The sequence below is a fragment of the Uloborus diversus genome, chromosome 1 (assembly GCF_026930045.1).
Source record: "Uloborus diversus isolate 005 chromosome 1, Udiv.v.3.1, whole genome shotgun sequence".
Lineage (NCBI taxonomy): Eukaryota > Metazoa > Arthropoda > Arachnida > Araneae > Uloboridae > Uloborus > Uloborus diversus.
In genome coordinates this window covers 263,993,511-264,006,417 of record NC_072731.1, presented here as the reverse complement: position 1 = coordinate 264,006,417, position 12,907 = coordinate 263,993,511, and the positions used below count along the sequence as shown (strand labels likewise).

The 12,907-nt window shown below is 33.3% G+C and overlaps 1 protein-coding gene across 1 annotated transcript in view; it reads left to right on the top strand.

Moving 5' to 3' along the window:
* The window catches only part of LOC129227381 (uncharacterized), a 77,683-nt gene extending 65,392 nt beyond the window's left edge, over positions 1 to 12,291 (top strand). The window contains exons 6-8 of the mRNA XM_054861934.1: positions 4,098 to 4,343; positions 8,573 to 9,401; positions 11,720 to 12,291. Coding sequence (XP_054717909.1) covers positions 4,098 to 4,343; positions 8,573 to 9,401; positions 11,720 to 12,291 — 1,647 coding nt within the window. The remainder of the gene's footprint in view (positions 1 to 4,097; positions 4,344 to 8,572; positions 9,402 to 11,719) is intronic.
* Positions 12,292 to 12,907: the final 616 nt, after the last annotated feature.

Below are 12,907 nucleotides of genomic sequence, written 5' to 3'. Positions count from 1 at the left end.
TGGGGAAAATATCTTGCTAAATCATGAGGAAAACATCTGAGCCCTCCCCCCCCCCTTACAATTTTGCATATGGGCGTCCTTGACAGCTTGTGTACGTCAGTCGAAAACTGAAGTTTTACCTCCATATCAGTTCCTGGGCCAGTCCCAAGTGAAAATCAAAATTTCAATTCGTTTCGAGATGGTGCATTCGGAATCGCTCGATAGGAGGGTGGGTGATGTTCTTTCACGCTCGAGGGTACCAGGGGAACTGTTACATAGAAACGGACATACCATGTCGTCCAGAGTCGCTGGGGCATGCGGGGCACAGGCCCCTCCTCTTAGATTTGAGGGGGTCCAAAATCTCCTAAATTTATCATGCTAAATAGAAAAATAAATAATGATTTCACTCAGAATCTAGAGTACAATAATAACATTGATATTTTTGCAAATGCCAAGACAAAGAAAAAATATCTTATAAAAATTCCTCTTAAACATTTGATCTCTTTGCAAATCCCAAAAACACTCTCATCTTGATCTGCATTTACTATTAAAAGTTATATCATAGACAACTTTGATATTTACGGTAAACTGTAACAGGCAAAGTTTAACCACATCTTATCTAATTATCGTATACTGTATATCTTCTACTTCTTAAATGTTGTGATATGAGGTACCACCAAATTTAGCATGGTTGTGTTAATACGCAAGTATCGAAATATTTAGTAGCTTCAGAATAAGCGGAAATAGGGGGAGGGGGCACGAAATGACTTTCATGCCCAGTGTCTTCAAAAATCTTAGTCGGGCTCTAGGGAGCCCTGAAATAGAAATGTGCCCCATGTCCAATATCAGAATGGTCGGGCTCTGATGTTATCCAGCGTCAATTGTACATACAGACTACTTGGGGCAACTCGTCACGAAAGAGCAAGCATTAAAACCTTTATTTCTTCAACTTTTCATACTTTCACTATGAAAAATAGTAGCCTGGGTAAGAGGTTTTCAGGCGTACACCTTTACTTCGCCTTTTCTTAATTTTCGGTGCACGTGTTTGGTCGGTGGTATTTCCAGATGTTAAAATACTCCTGCGTCCATGTCGAATGAATAGATTGCACATAAAAGATCTCTTGAGTCAGCCTTGATGCACACCCGACTCCCACACTCTTGTGTAAATTAAATTCCCTGGCATACATATCGCGAGGTTGATCCCAAGTTGCTTTATCTGGTGATAAACTGGTCGTCAAAGCTTTCTCTACCATTGTTATCTTGTACTTCTGATTTTGAAAATTATTATTCAATTATTTATTACAAGTGTCCGAAGATTATAAAAAGTGTTCCGTTTTAACCTGCAAGATATTTATTTTCGCAACTGTTATTCTTAGATGCATACTTTCAATTGCAAAAATGTTCAAAATCAGATGCGAAGTTAAAATAGTAAAAGTTTTGTATCTTTTAACTCATAAAAATGAGTCAAAAAATACAAAATTTAACTTTTTATACGGGTCCTAAGTCCCCTAAATAATAGTTAGAGAAATAATCTCCATTGAAAACTATTACTGACACAAAAAACTTGACACTTGTGCGACCAAAACTCAAGGAGATATTCCATTTCCCAAATTTTAAGGGACCATACAGAAGATGCAATTGGAACTTATTGCTCTTTCAGAAGAATGACAGGTCACCAAAGTACAATATTTATATTTTTTATTATAATTCAAAAATAAATGCAAATATCATGCCGTGATACGTAAAAACACATTACAATACCTCTAGCAATTTAAAAAACTATACTATATGCACACACATAATCATGGGCGCCCATATGCAAAATTGTAAGGGGGGGGGGGCTCAGATACTTTAACCATGGTTTAGAAGGATATTTTCCCCATGGAAACAGATTTCAGGACAGATTAGAGTCATTAAAATTTGACATTTTTAATTACTTATTCATTAATGGCTGGAGAACAAATGTATTTACATTTTTGCAAAGAAAAATGTACTAAAAGCAAGGAGATTCTAATTTCTGAGGGGGGATCGAGACCCCCTTGCCCCCTATATGGGCGCCCTTGCACATAATTCCAAACACTTGTTAACTGCTATATATTTCCCTAAAATGCGTTATTGACACCGAGTGAAAAGTGGTGTAAGTCACAAAACGCTGCGTTTTATATCTCGGTGAATACTAGTTGTACTGATTTCCACCATTTTTGTCGGAATTATTTTTCAATGGAGATTATTTCCATAAACATAAGTTAGGGGAACTGGGGCCCGTATAAAAAGTTAAATTTTGTATTTTTTGACTCATTTTTATCTTTGCTTCAAACTTTCAATATCTTAACTCTTCATCTGATTTTGAACATTTTTGCAATTGGAAGTATGCATCTAAGACTAACCGTTGCGAAAAAGGTCTTTCATTGTTAAAACGGAACACCCTGTATATAACGCTGTTAGTTCTTTTGTCTTCCAAAACCTCTAAACTTAAGACAAAAACCCCAATCGCAGAGCACAAGTCAAGATAGGAGGCGTCAAAATTTTGGGTGAGTTCATATAAGGGGCAAGGGGTAATTTTTCACAGGTGAAATTGCTTGGATTCCGTAAAAGTAACTTTGTGACTCTAGTGAAGTTCCAGTTATTTCGCTGTGACGTATGGTGAAATAATTTTACTACAGAACCTGCGAATTTCAAAGAAGCTACTTTGATAATCTTTGGATAACTGTTTACTAAAATTCTTTACGGGTAACACTATAAAAATATTGTTTTAAGCTCTTAAAAAATTAAAGAAACTCGAGCGTTATTTCATTCATGCAACTTTTGATAACATTTATGCAAATGAACGTAGTTCGTTTAGAAATTTTAATCGCATTCAATTTAATTATTTTGTGAAATATTTTTTTCCCTTTTAATAACTCTGCAAGTCATTAACATGCATCTAATTATCTGCAATGTATAACTGTTATTGTAGTTAGAAAGTTTAGACTCAATACTATTATTTTATGATGATTTAGAAACAGGCCTTATCAGTTACTGCTCATTAATTTTAGTTTAATATTGTATTTAATCAAAATAATAAATATAAAGATACATTACATTTCTAGCTTTTTCTAGGCAGAAAATAAAACGCTGTGCAAGTTTAATTATTTTTTGTTACTTTAATGTTTTTGAAAAATTCTGTGTTAAATCAATTAAGATCTTGAAAACATTTTTTAGACGTAAGTCATTAGGAGCATTTTTAGTTTTTTTTAAGTATTTCATTTGAATTAGTTTGTCCTCATTAACATGTATTAGTTCTCCATTCATTAAAAAATAGTTAGCACAGTTAAAAGTTTATCTAACCAGTTGTAAATCTTTTGTGGCGTATAAATCAAGACGATGCATTATGTTCTGAAAAAAGGATTATTATTCGCAAAAAAAAGCTTATTTTATTGTATTTACTTCCTTATTCAAAAAATTATATTTCTTAGATCTATAGTTTTAACAACCCTTAATTTTAATGTTTTAGTTGAGATGCGATTGTAATTTAAATGGAAAATTCATGTTTTACAAACTATGTACCACACTATGAAATTATTTTTTTAACCGCGTAAAATTAAAAAAATAATAATAATAATAAATTAAAATAAAATGCAATATTTCTCTCTAATCTGTATTTTCTAAAAAAAGTCAAATCTATGTATAAATACTATTTTTTTAAACGTTTTTATTGACTTCACCTTTATACCTATGTGTATTTGTGATGAAATCTTAAAACTCAATTTCCACCAACTTACAAAAATAAAAATCTTATGAAATTAGATGCAATATTCTAAAACCAGATTCATTAATTAACCATCAATTACTACGTTATCCCAAACTAAAGCATCATTTACTCGTAAGTCATCTACTATAAGTGCGAAAAATGCTCGCACACATCAACATTTCACATCGATCGAAAGCCCTGATTTTTCTGCTTTAGATGAAATTTGTTCAAACGATCCAAGCATCACTTATAAGTGTTTCAAATTAATTTCAAGCTGAAACAAAGCTTGTAAATTATCATAAAACAAAAAATAATTTGTGAGTATTTTTTTTTTTTTTAATTTCTGTCTACTTAACTTCTGTGCATTTATCATTATTTTTGTTTATAGATATGGCTGTACTTCGTCTCATTCTTTGTCCTGGTAGAGAAGCAAGCTCCGGCTGCAAGCAGTGAAAACGCCTGCGCTGTGAGCAAGTTGGAAATTTACGATTTCGGGGCAACACACGGTAATGCTACCGGAAGTGGGTCGTTAATACCGGAACCCACTCATTTATTCTGCGGAGAGAACGGGCCTAAGCTATGTGCTCATGCCGCGGATTATCCGCCAAGATATCTTCCGCCACGTCCTTGTGAGGTGAGTACAAATAGATGAGTATCTCTAATTAAACAGCTGATCGAAAACAATAATTATAATGCAAATCTTGAAAATCAAGCTCGAGTCCTAATTTGGACATAGCTGTTATCGATCGCTCTTTTTACTTTCTTTTACAAAAAGGAAGTATTGTATTCGCGAAAAAAATTTCACTCAAAAATCGGTCTTAATTTCCATTTTGCTCACCCCCGAATGAATGTTGAGTTTATTTTTCAACCCAGCCACACGTGGATATATGCCTAGGAACGTACAGACACCCGAAATATCCATTTTGACGGTCCCCGAGTTAATTACAACGAGTTTTCACGTGACGTCTGTATGTACGTATGTATGTGCGTATGTGTGTATGTATGTCGCATAACTCAAGAACGGAATGTCTTAGAAAATTGAAATTTGGTACTTAGATTCTTAGTGGGGTCTAGTTGTGCACCTCCCTTTTTGGTTGCATTCGGATGCTTCAAAGGGTGCTTATGTTCCTTTTTGGGGGGAAATCATTGTTAATTTCGATGTAAACTCAAGTGGTGTTATAATTTGGCGGACACTTGGCGATGTGTCGGCAGTCGCCATGTTTTGTCGCCAACTGGGCGACAAATTTAGTGATTTTTTTTTTAAAATCTGGTTTTAATTTGCCCAATGTTGGTGATATTTAGAGAGTAAACTATTGAATCACATTAAAATTGCCAATAATGAGAAAATGATATTAAATTGAAGTAAAAGGAAGTCATGGGATGCACACATCAGCTCGTTTTTCATAATTTAGTGATTCGTATTCCTTTTTCCATGGCAGTTCATCCATAGTAATTATCAAGTTTGACAAATGTTTTTTTTTAATTCCGGATTTTTTGTTTAGTTATAAGAGGGATTGTCGGAGGTATATCCTTATTCGAAAAAGATGTTTCACCGGACTTTTCACAATGTTACTTGAAAAGTGGGCTTTTTACGTTGTTTGAAAACTGTAACCCTTTTTTATTGATGACTTTTTGAGACTTATCCATTTTCTTTTATGAATTTTTAACTGCTGTGGTGCTTGCTCTAGTTGAGACTTTATGAAAATTTCCTCAACGAAATTTTAACAAGTGCGTTTTTATCGCATTTTTTCCTTTTTCTAGTTATAATTTTTGGAGACTTGTTCTTATTCAAATGGATATATTCAGGCAATGTGTTTATTACTCTTATGGTGAATTTTTACATTACTAACGACATTATCTAGACTATATTTAACGGTTTGGAAAATCAAGAGAAAATGGAAAGAGTTAATATCTTTAATTTTTACAGCAATTCTTTTTCTTTCGCCTTTTTTTGTGGAAAGTGCTTTATGTGGCTGGCATCTAAAAAAATATCATTGTTATTTTTTATCAACCAATTTGTATTAAAAACCAGTTTTTTTTTTTTTTTTGTACTTAACTGAACGGAACATGTTCTATAATACTATATTTATCTCCATAAAGTTTTAATTCGCTTAAAATGCATATCATTCTTAGATAAACCGTTCACTACCTAAGAGATGTCGATACAAGGAAGGCGCGATGGGGAGGATCGTCCCTCCTTTGAGGGATTTTCCACTGGTTATTTTATAAATTGAAGTTCTAAAAACTAAATGCACTCCGGAAATGTTTATAAATAGAATTCAGAAACACTTTTCATCAGCATTTGTAGAACAGGATACATTGTAAAGGATAAGTTATAAAATTCAGTTGCCCCTATCTCGAATATCTTCTAAATCCGCCCTAGCTACCAAGTTGTCTGGTGTTAACTAAAATGACATAAATAAAGCACCATTACGTTCTATTCTTGTGCACCGTTTGAAGTATTCTTTTAGAACTTTTATCTCACATGCGTTTTTGACCCATGTTTCAAAAAGTAATTAATTTATTTTCATGGACGAAATCTCTCTTTTGTTTTTTTTTTATCCTTTTTTCATCAAGCAAAGCTTAAATAACAGTCAAAGCAATAATTTAATACGTACTTTTATTTCGAAGATTAAAAGACTGCGAAGTGATTATTTTACAATATTTGAGTTTTTAATTCCAACAAAGCGCAACACGCTGACTTTGAAAAAAAAAAAATATGTTTCGAACATCAGAGCGAAACATAATAGTCGCAAATTAAAGGAAAAAGGGAAAAGAAAATCCTTCCACTTGTAAGATTAAAATTTGCGATCAAAATGTGAGCAATTTATGCGTTTTAAATTAATTTCGCTCCTGCCCTTTTTCCTTCGCTTGTTCCTTTTCAACCATGAAATGTTTTAACAGATGTTATATTCTAAATCAGTTATTCTTTTCATTTTTCTGTTCTTTTCCTCGTGCTCTAATGAATTCTTTTACTGAAAATTAATTATTTTTGGTGTCAAAAGGAGTACATGAGAAAATGAATATTCTTTCAATTTATTAATAGCTCATACAGTATTTGTTGAAATGTTTGATAACTCAGTTTTTCAACGAAACATTCTTTTGTTTTTTTGATCTTCTTTGATCTCTGCTGTTTGTTTTTTTTTGGTATGGTCTCTGATTAAAGTTTTAGACACTCGAAATTTTTGCTTATAATTTCTTGTTTTTACTCAGTCTGATGTAAAATTCTGTTTTATACTTGTTTCTTAATTTTTAATTATAATATCCACATTTTAGTAACATAATACTATAAAAAAATACAGGCCTGATTCATGGTTGTGTTCACCTACAGATAAAAACCGGAGTCACCCAACCGCACCAACATTTCATATCTTCTTCAACCAATCAGAAAGCGTCAATAGGCGGTTCGTCTGTCTGACGTCATAATCGCCCCCCATTGAATATACGTTCTTAGTCATGTTTTCGCTTCATTGCATTGACGTATATCCTCCAATAGCCTCTAATTGGGACTTAACGGAGCATTAGAATTTTACGACTATTTGTATAAATATATTACAATCAGAAGTTTCAATTTATGCAGCAACGTATGCATAATACGTATTCATTTAACTAATGTAGATTCGAAAAACAATTTTTTTTTTTTTTTTTTTTTTTTTTTGCCATTGATTAAAAGTTTGCATAAAAATTATATGAAAAATGGACAGTTGCGGTACTTTCAAAAGGAATTATTTTTAAATAGGAAAGTTTTAACCTTTCTTACGAACAACTAGCGTGGTGCTTAACAATTATGTGCTGCAAAAAATAGCTTTCTAGTGTTGTTCAGTGGCTCAATTATCATGAAGATAATATTTCGCAAAAATTGTATTTTCACTTAGGTGATTAAACTTGGATATTATAAGTATCAGAATAATGTTAACAATCGGCCTGTATCTTTTGGTGAGAAAATATTTCTGTTTCAAGATAGAAAGAAATCATGCCAAGCTTGTGTTCAGCGACTTATTTACGCTTTTTCCTAGCAATTTTTACATATTTCTAATAATCTTAATAGTAAGGTAGTTATCTAGCTATATATATCCAAACAAAGCACAAATCTAACTCCTTATCAAAGCCAAGAAAAACATTTAAAACTCGCTTTGATAAAAATAATTTTGCTTTCCATTTGGCGTGTGGGACTTGCACGAATGTGTTATGTGACTGTCAATAGCCTGATCGTAAAAAAAAAAAAAAAAAAATCTTTATTCCAAAAACAGTGTTACTGTTATCATTTAAAAATTACAGTCTGAAAAGTCATATTTTTAAAAATTAAACTGTGCTGCACAGAAGTCCTTACACACTGTATGCAAAACGCGATTTCATAGAAAAAAAGTAAAATAATTCCTTGAATAAGGAACTGTACTTGCAGATATTGATGCAAATTACATTAATTTATGAAAATATTTTCCAGCAGTTTAAAGTGGATTTTAGCAAATTTATTCGCCCAAAAGTACCATCATTGCAATACTTATTATTATTATTTTTCTTATTTTCTCACTATTGAAAATAAAGGTTAAAAAACACGTAAAAAGCCAGATTTTTAAACCATTAATGTTAAATAAAAATTTTGCTTGTATGCAGATCTTCGTTATTTAATTTCTTTTTTTTTAATAATTAGATGGCTTGGTTAAAGGGATAAATATTTTATTTGCTTCATTTTAAAATGAAATTTTGTCTGAAGTGCCAAAAACTACTGAAATTATGTGAACCTGATATCAATGTAAACTTAAAATGAAACAGTAAATATGAAAGACACATCTTAAGCATGCTTACCAACATATCCTGTAGCAATTTTCGTTGCTTTAACTATTTATTTATTTATCTTTTTAGATTCCAGATGAAAGCTATTTATCAACTGGCTCCGAAGTGGTAATCCGGCACAGATTTCTATCATTTGCTTCTGAATTGCTCACAAGTTCAACAAGCTCATTCACAGCGCGCTACGAGTTCGTGGACACCAACCAGCAAGGGACGCCCATCGACCATTCCGAATGCGATCGCAGGTTGGACAGCAGACTCTCACGCAAAGGGGTCATCTCCAACCCCAGGAACGTGTTCCTATACGGCAGGGGAGGGCGCAGGAACATCACGTGCATGTTCCACTTCGTCGGCCTCCCGAGTGAACGAGTGAGGATCAAGTTGAGGAAGGCCAGGCTCAAGAGCAGTGGCACGTACTGCAGGACACACTTCGATGCTGTCCTCCAAAGACATGGCTGTCGAATGTTGCCTGGGCAACAGCAACTACCTGCTTGGGCCTTGCTAGGTGCTTCCGAGTACTGGTCGGGATATTCCTCCGCAATAGGATGTGTCTGTGATGTAGTTATTGACAGAGATCAGCAGCCGTTGGTTTTAGAGTCATTGGTGAGCAACGTGAAGCTGAACTTTGAAGTTGTTGGAATGTCTCATTTGGAAGACTTTGATGACTATTTTTTCGAGGCAGAGTACGAATTTGTGAATGACACCACTTGTGAGAGTGGGCTCCGTCGGCAGACTGGACTGAGCGGAGATGGAGTGTTTTCTTTTCGTCTGCCGACGAAAACATTCTTTTACGAGGTGCCTTCATCATCCAAAATAATTCGATGCAGGTGGCAGATTGAAGCGTCACCACATAAACATTTGTATCTCAAATTTAGGGGACTCAACGCGTCGGTAATGGAAGGTAATTATACTACCACTTCTCATTTGTTAAATAATATGTTACACTTATATTAAAAGATGGTATGAAAACAACTGCAGAAATAATTTTTAATATTTATATTAATGAAATAGTACCAAAAGATAATGATAAAGAAGATATTATTTCTCTACTTAATGTATCATTTATCCGTTAATTGCTTTTAATGGTGCATCAACCGTTGGCTAAAATATCTTAAGCTATTTTATTTCGCATCTCTACGGAGTTGCAGTCATACATATTTTGAACTATGATTAGGAATTAACGCAGAAACATCTACTATGATCAACACATCACGGATAGAGCTAGAGAAAGACAAACTGAATATTCTGATTACAAGTAATGTTCATGTTGAATAATATACTAAAAAACCTTCATGTAATAAACGACATCGCAATAAACAAATAATTGCCGAATAAAATTCAAAAATACTTATTTCCTCTTTTAATTGTTGTGTTTAATTATTCATTTATAACATCCTTTACCTTAATCTTTTTTTTTTCCTTTTTTCTAAACTGTTTATTCAGAAAACGTCAAATACTACTTGTAGAACAAAAATACGCATGGATAATAGAGATGCTTATTAAAAGTTAACTGTCTGATGTTAACATGAGGAAAATTTCATTTCATTGTGAATTATTTATTGTTTTGTAGAATTTTTGCAATTTGAAAATTATATTAACTGCCTAATGTATTTTTATAGCACATATCTTTTAAACAAGCAAAAAATGGCAAACATAATATATCTGACATCAATAATTACCTGATACGAGTACGCCTGCATTTCGTAGACTTTGCATTTCTTTAATTGCTATATATATTTTTTTCCAAACACTATATTAAGATCCAAATACTGATGTATTAATACAACGCGCCGCGATAGTTTTTAAACTGCCTAATATTTTTTTAAATTTTTCTTTGATTAATTTTGAAAGAACTAATTTCTTTAGAAAGATAAATATTTAGTTAATGTATCCTTTGGTTTTTGACTAAAGAATACATACTAAGCTGTATTGCAGTAGTAAAAAAGTTAAATTTCAGTCCAGATTTGTGTTGCTTACAAGAGTACAAATGAGCGTCAATTCTCTATATCAGAATTGATATAGATCGTTATGTGTTCGCCTTAACGAACGATTGTCTGTCATAACAAAAACAGATAATTGTTTAACATTATTTACAAGTGATGTCTGCCAAAGTATCATTTAACAAAGTAAATTTCATAAAATACCATAAACACAACAGCATATAGATTTATTTTAGTTACTTCTAAAATAGGATAAAACAATGAAAAAATCACAGCGTAAATCAGAGCTAAACAGATCTTTTAACTTTTAATTGACTTAAAAAATTATAGCAGCTGCTGTTTATACTCTCGGATAAAAATAGCAGATAACTCTTGTAAGTTCTGGAGATCTGCTAGGTTTAGAGTGTCAACCAATTTGCGCGACATTGTGCTTAATTTGGTGGAAAAATACTCCTAACTTGGCAATTTCTTTTCAAATCTCTCCTCAAGCCGACATCCAGTTATGACTTGTTTCAGTAAGTTTTATTCAAAACTTATAGTTCTTGTAAGATTTTTACATGTCATGTTTCATGCTTCAAAACGTATAGCATTTATAACAGAAAGTAAAAAAAAACAGCACAATTTAAAAATCCTTTAAAACGTGTACTTTACTGTTTGACAGCGGACTGTATGTAATTTGGCAATCTGCCAAGTAAATACTTTCCCATCTGAATGAATCGAGCAGGGGAGAAGGGAAAATAACAATGGGATTTTGATGCATGCGTTTTATGATGTCACTAGTGCCTTATTCATTTATTGCATTCTCAAAAATAAAATAAGGGGAAACAATGACAGTTACCATGGAAACAACAAAAAGAAAAGAAAATATTTTCATTTTGTTCAGGAACGTAAAAACAAAATGGTAAGCTCAAAACTTTGTTGTGAATAAACAAATCAATTAATATTTTCCGTGAGAATATAGATCGAATATACTTAAGATGTTGCTGAGAGCAAATTTTCATTTTTACAAAACTAAAAATAAATAATAGAGAGGCAAAAGTGCAAATCTGTAACAAACCAGCTAACACCCCTATAAACTAATAGATACGTCCATTTCCGACTATAAACCGGATATTAACCTTTCCATGTAATTGATGGTCAGATAGTATTTGTTTACAAATAATGACATTTTATTTAAAATAAACTTAGGGATGATTCTTTGAGTCACCAAAAAACTGTATTTTTGACATTTTAGTGTCTAAAATGTAGTTTAACTAAAACAAATCGTTTTTCCCATTAGAGTGCCACTTTGGAAGCAGGCTATTAGTGTACTTGGACCCAAGAGCAAAGCCTGTTGCCAACGCTTGTGTTGACAGCGACAGACCAAACCTAAGAGGAGACGAAACCGAGGTGTTCGACATCTTCTCAAACACTTGGTACAATGAATCGCACGATGGATTCCAAAGACCGGACAGGGACAGGCTGTTCATAGAAATGATTGCGCCACTGCAATCAGCGTCCTTCACCATGAACTGGCTGGAAGTGACGAGGCCTTTCGTGAGGACTCAATCAGGACAGACTCTCAGAAACGTCGACTGTCTCTTCGAATGTCCTGAAATCGGAGCTTGCATCGACCCTGAGCTGTGGTGCGATGGAACTCTCCATTGTCCTTCGGGGTTTGACGAATCGCCTGAACATTGTAGACACTTTCCAGTGGCTTATGTGGCTTGTGCCGCTGGTGGGGTACTTGTTTGCCTGGTTTTTGTAGTGTGGTTTACGATTAGGAGACATAGAATGCGAAAATTGCTCAAGAAAAAAGAGATTAAAAAGCTTCCCCAAGACGATTTCTGTGTGGAGAGCCCAATAGGATGAATATACACTTCGTTTTAAACAACTGATGAAGGAGATGTTTTTTATTACATTGAAAGATCATGTATATAAAGTCAAATTATCATCGATAATAACAGAAACATTTGAATATTCATTGGAATTTAGATGACTTTGTACGAAGAATGCTTTATTTAAGCTCGAGTGTGCTGGACTTTTTTATTCCATGAATTTTTTATACGGTATGAATGCGATTATGTGATGTATGTATGAAGTTTTTGTAATCAGATGGAATAAGGAATGGTCTTGTTGGCATATCAATGGTTAAGCACCGTGTTTATACGGACTACGGTGGTTGATTTCATGACTTAAGGGTTGCTTAGTAAGTGTAATTAACATTCGAGAAGATGAGGTGGTCGGACCAATGAATGATTACGACCCAGTGAAAAGAACATTTTTTTTTTGAAAAGGTTTCTAAATATTTTTTTGTTAGATAAATTGGCAGCAGTAATTTTCTTCTATACAATTCCAAAAATAAAAGAAAATAAAAAAGAACGGAACTTTGGTTTAAAACAAACTCTTTATGTTTATTGTAGACCAGACATCTTCAATTTGGAATCCACGTTACCCTAGAGTTTTCAAGAACGTTGAGCCAGTTAGC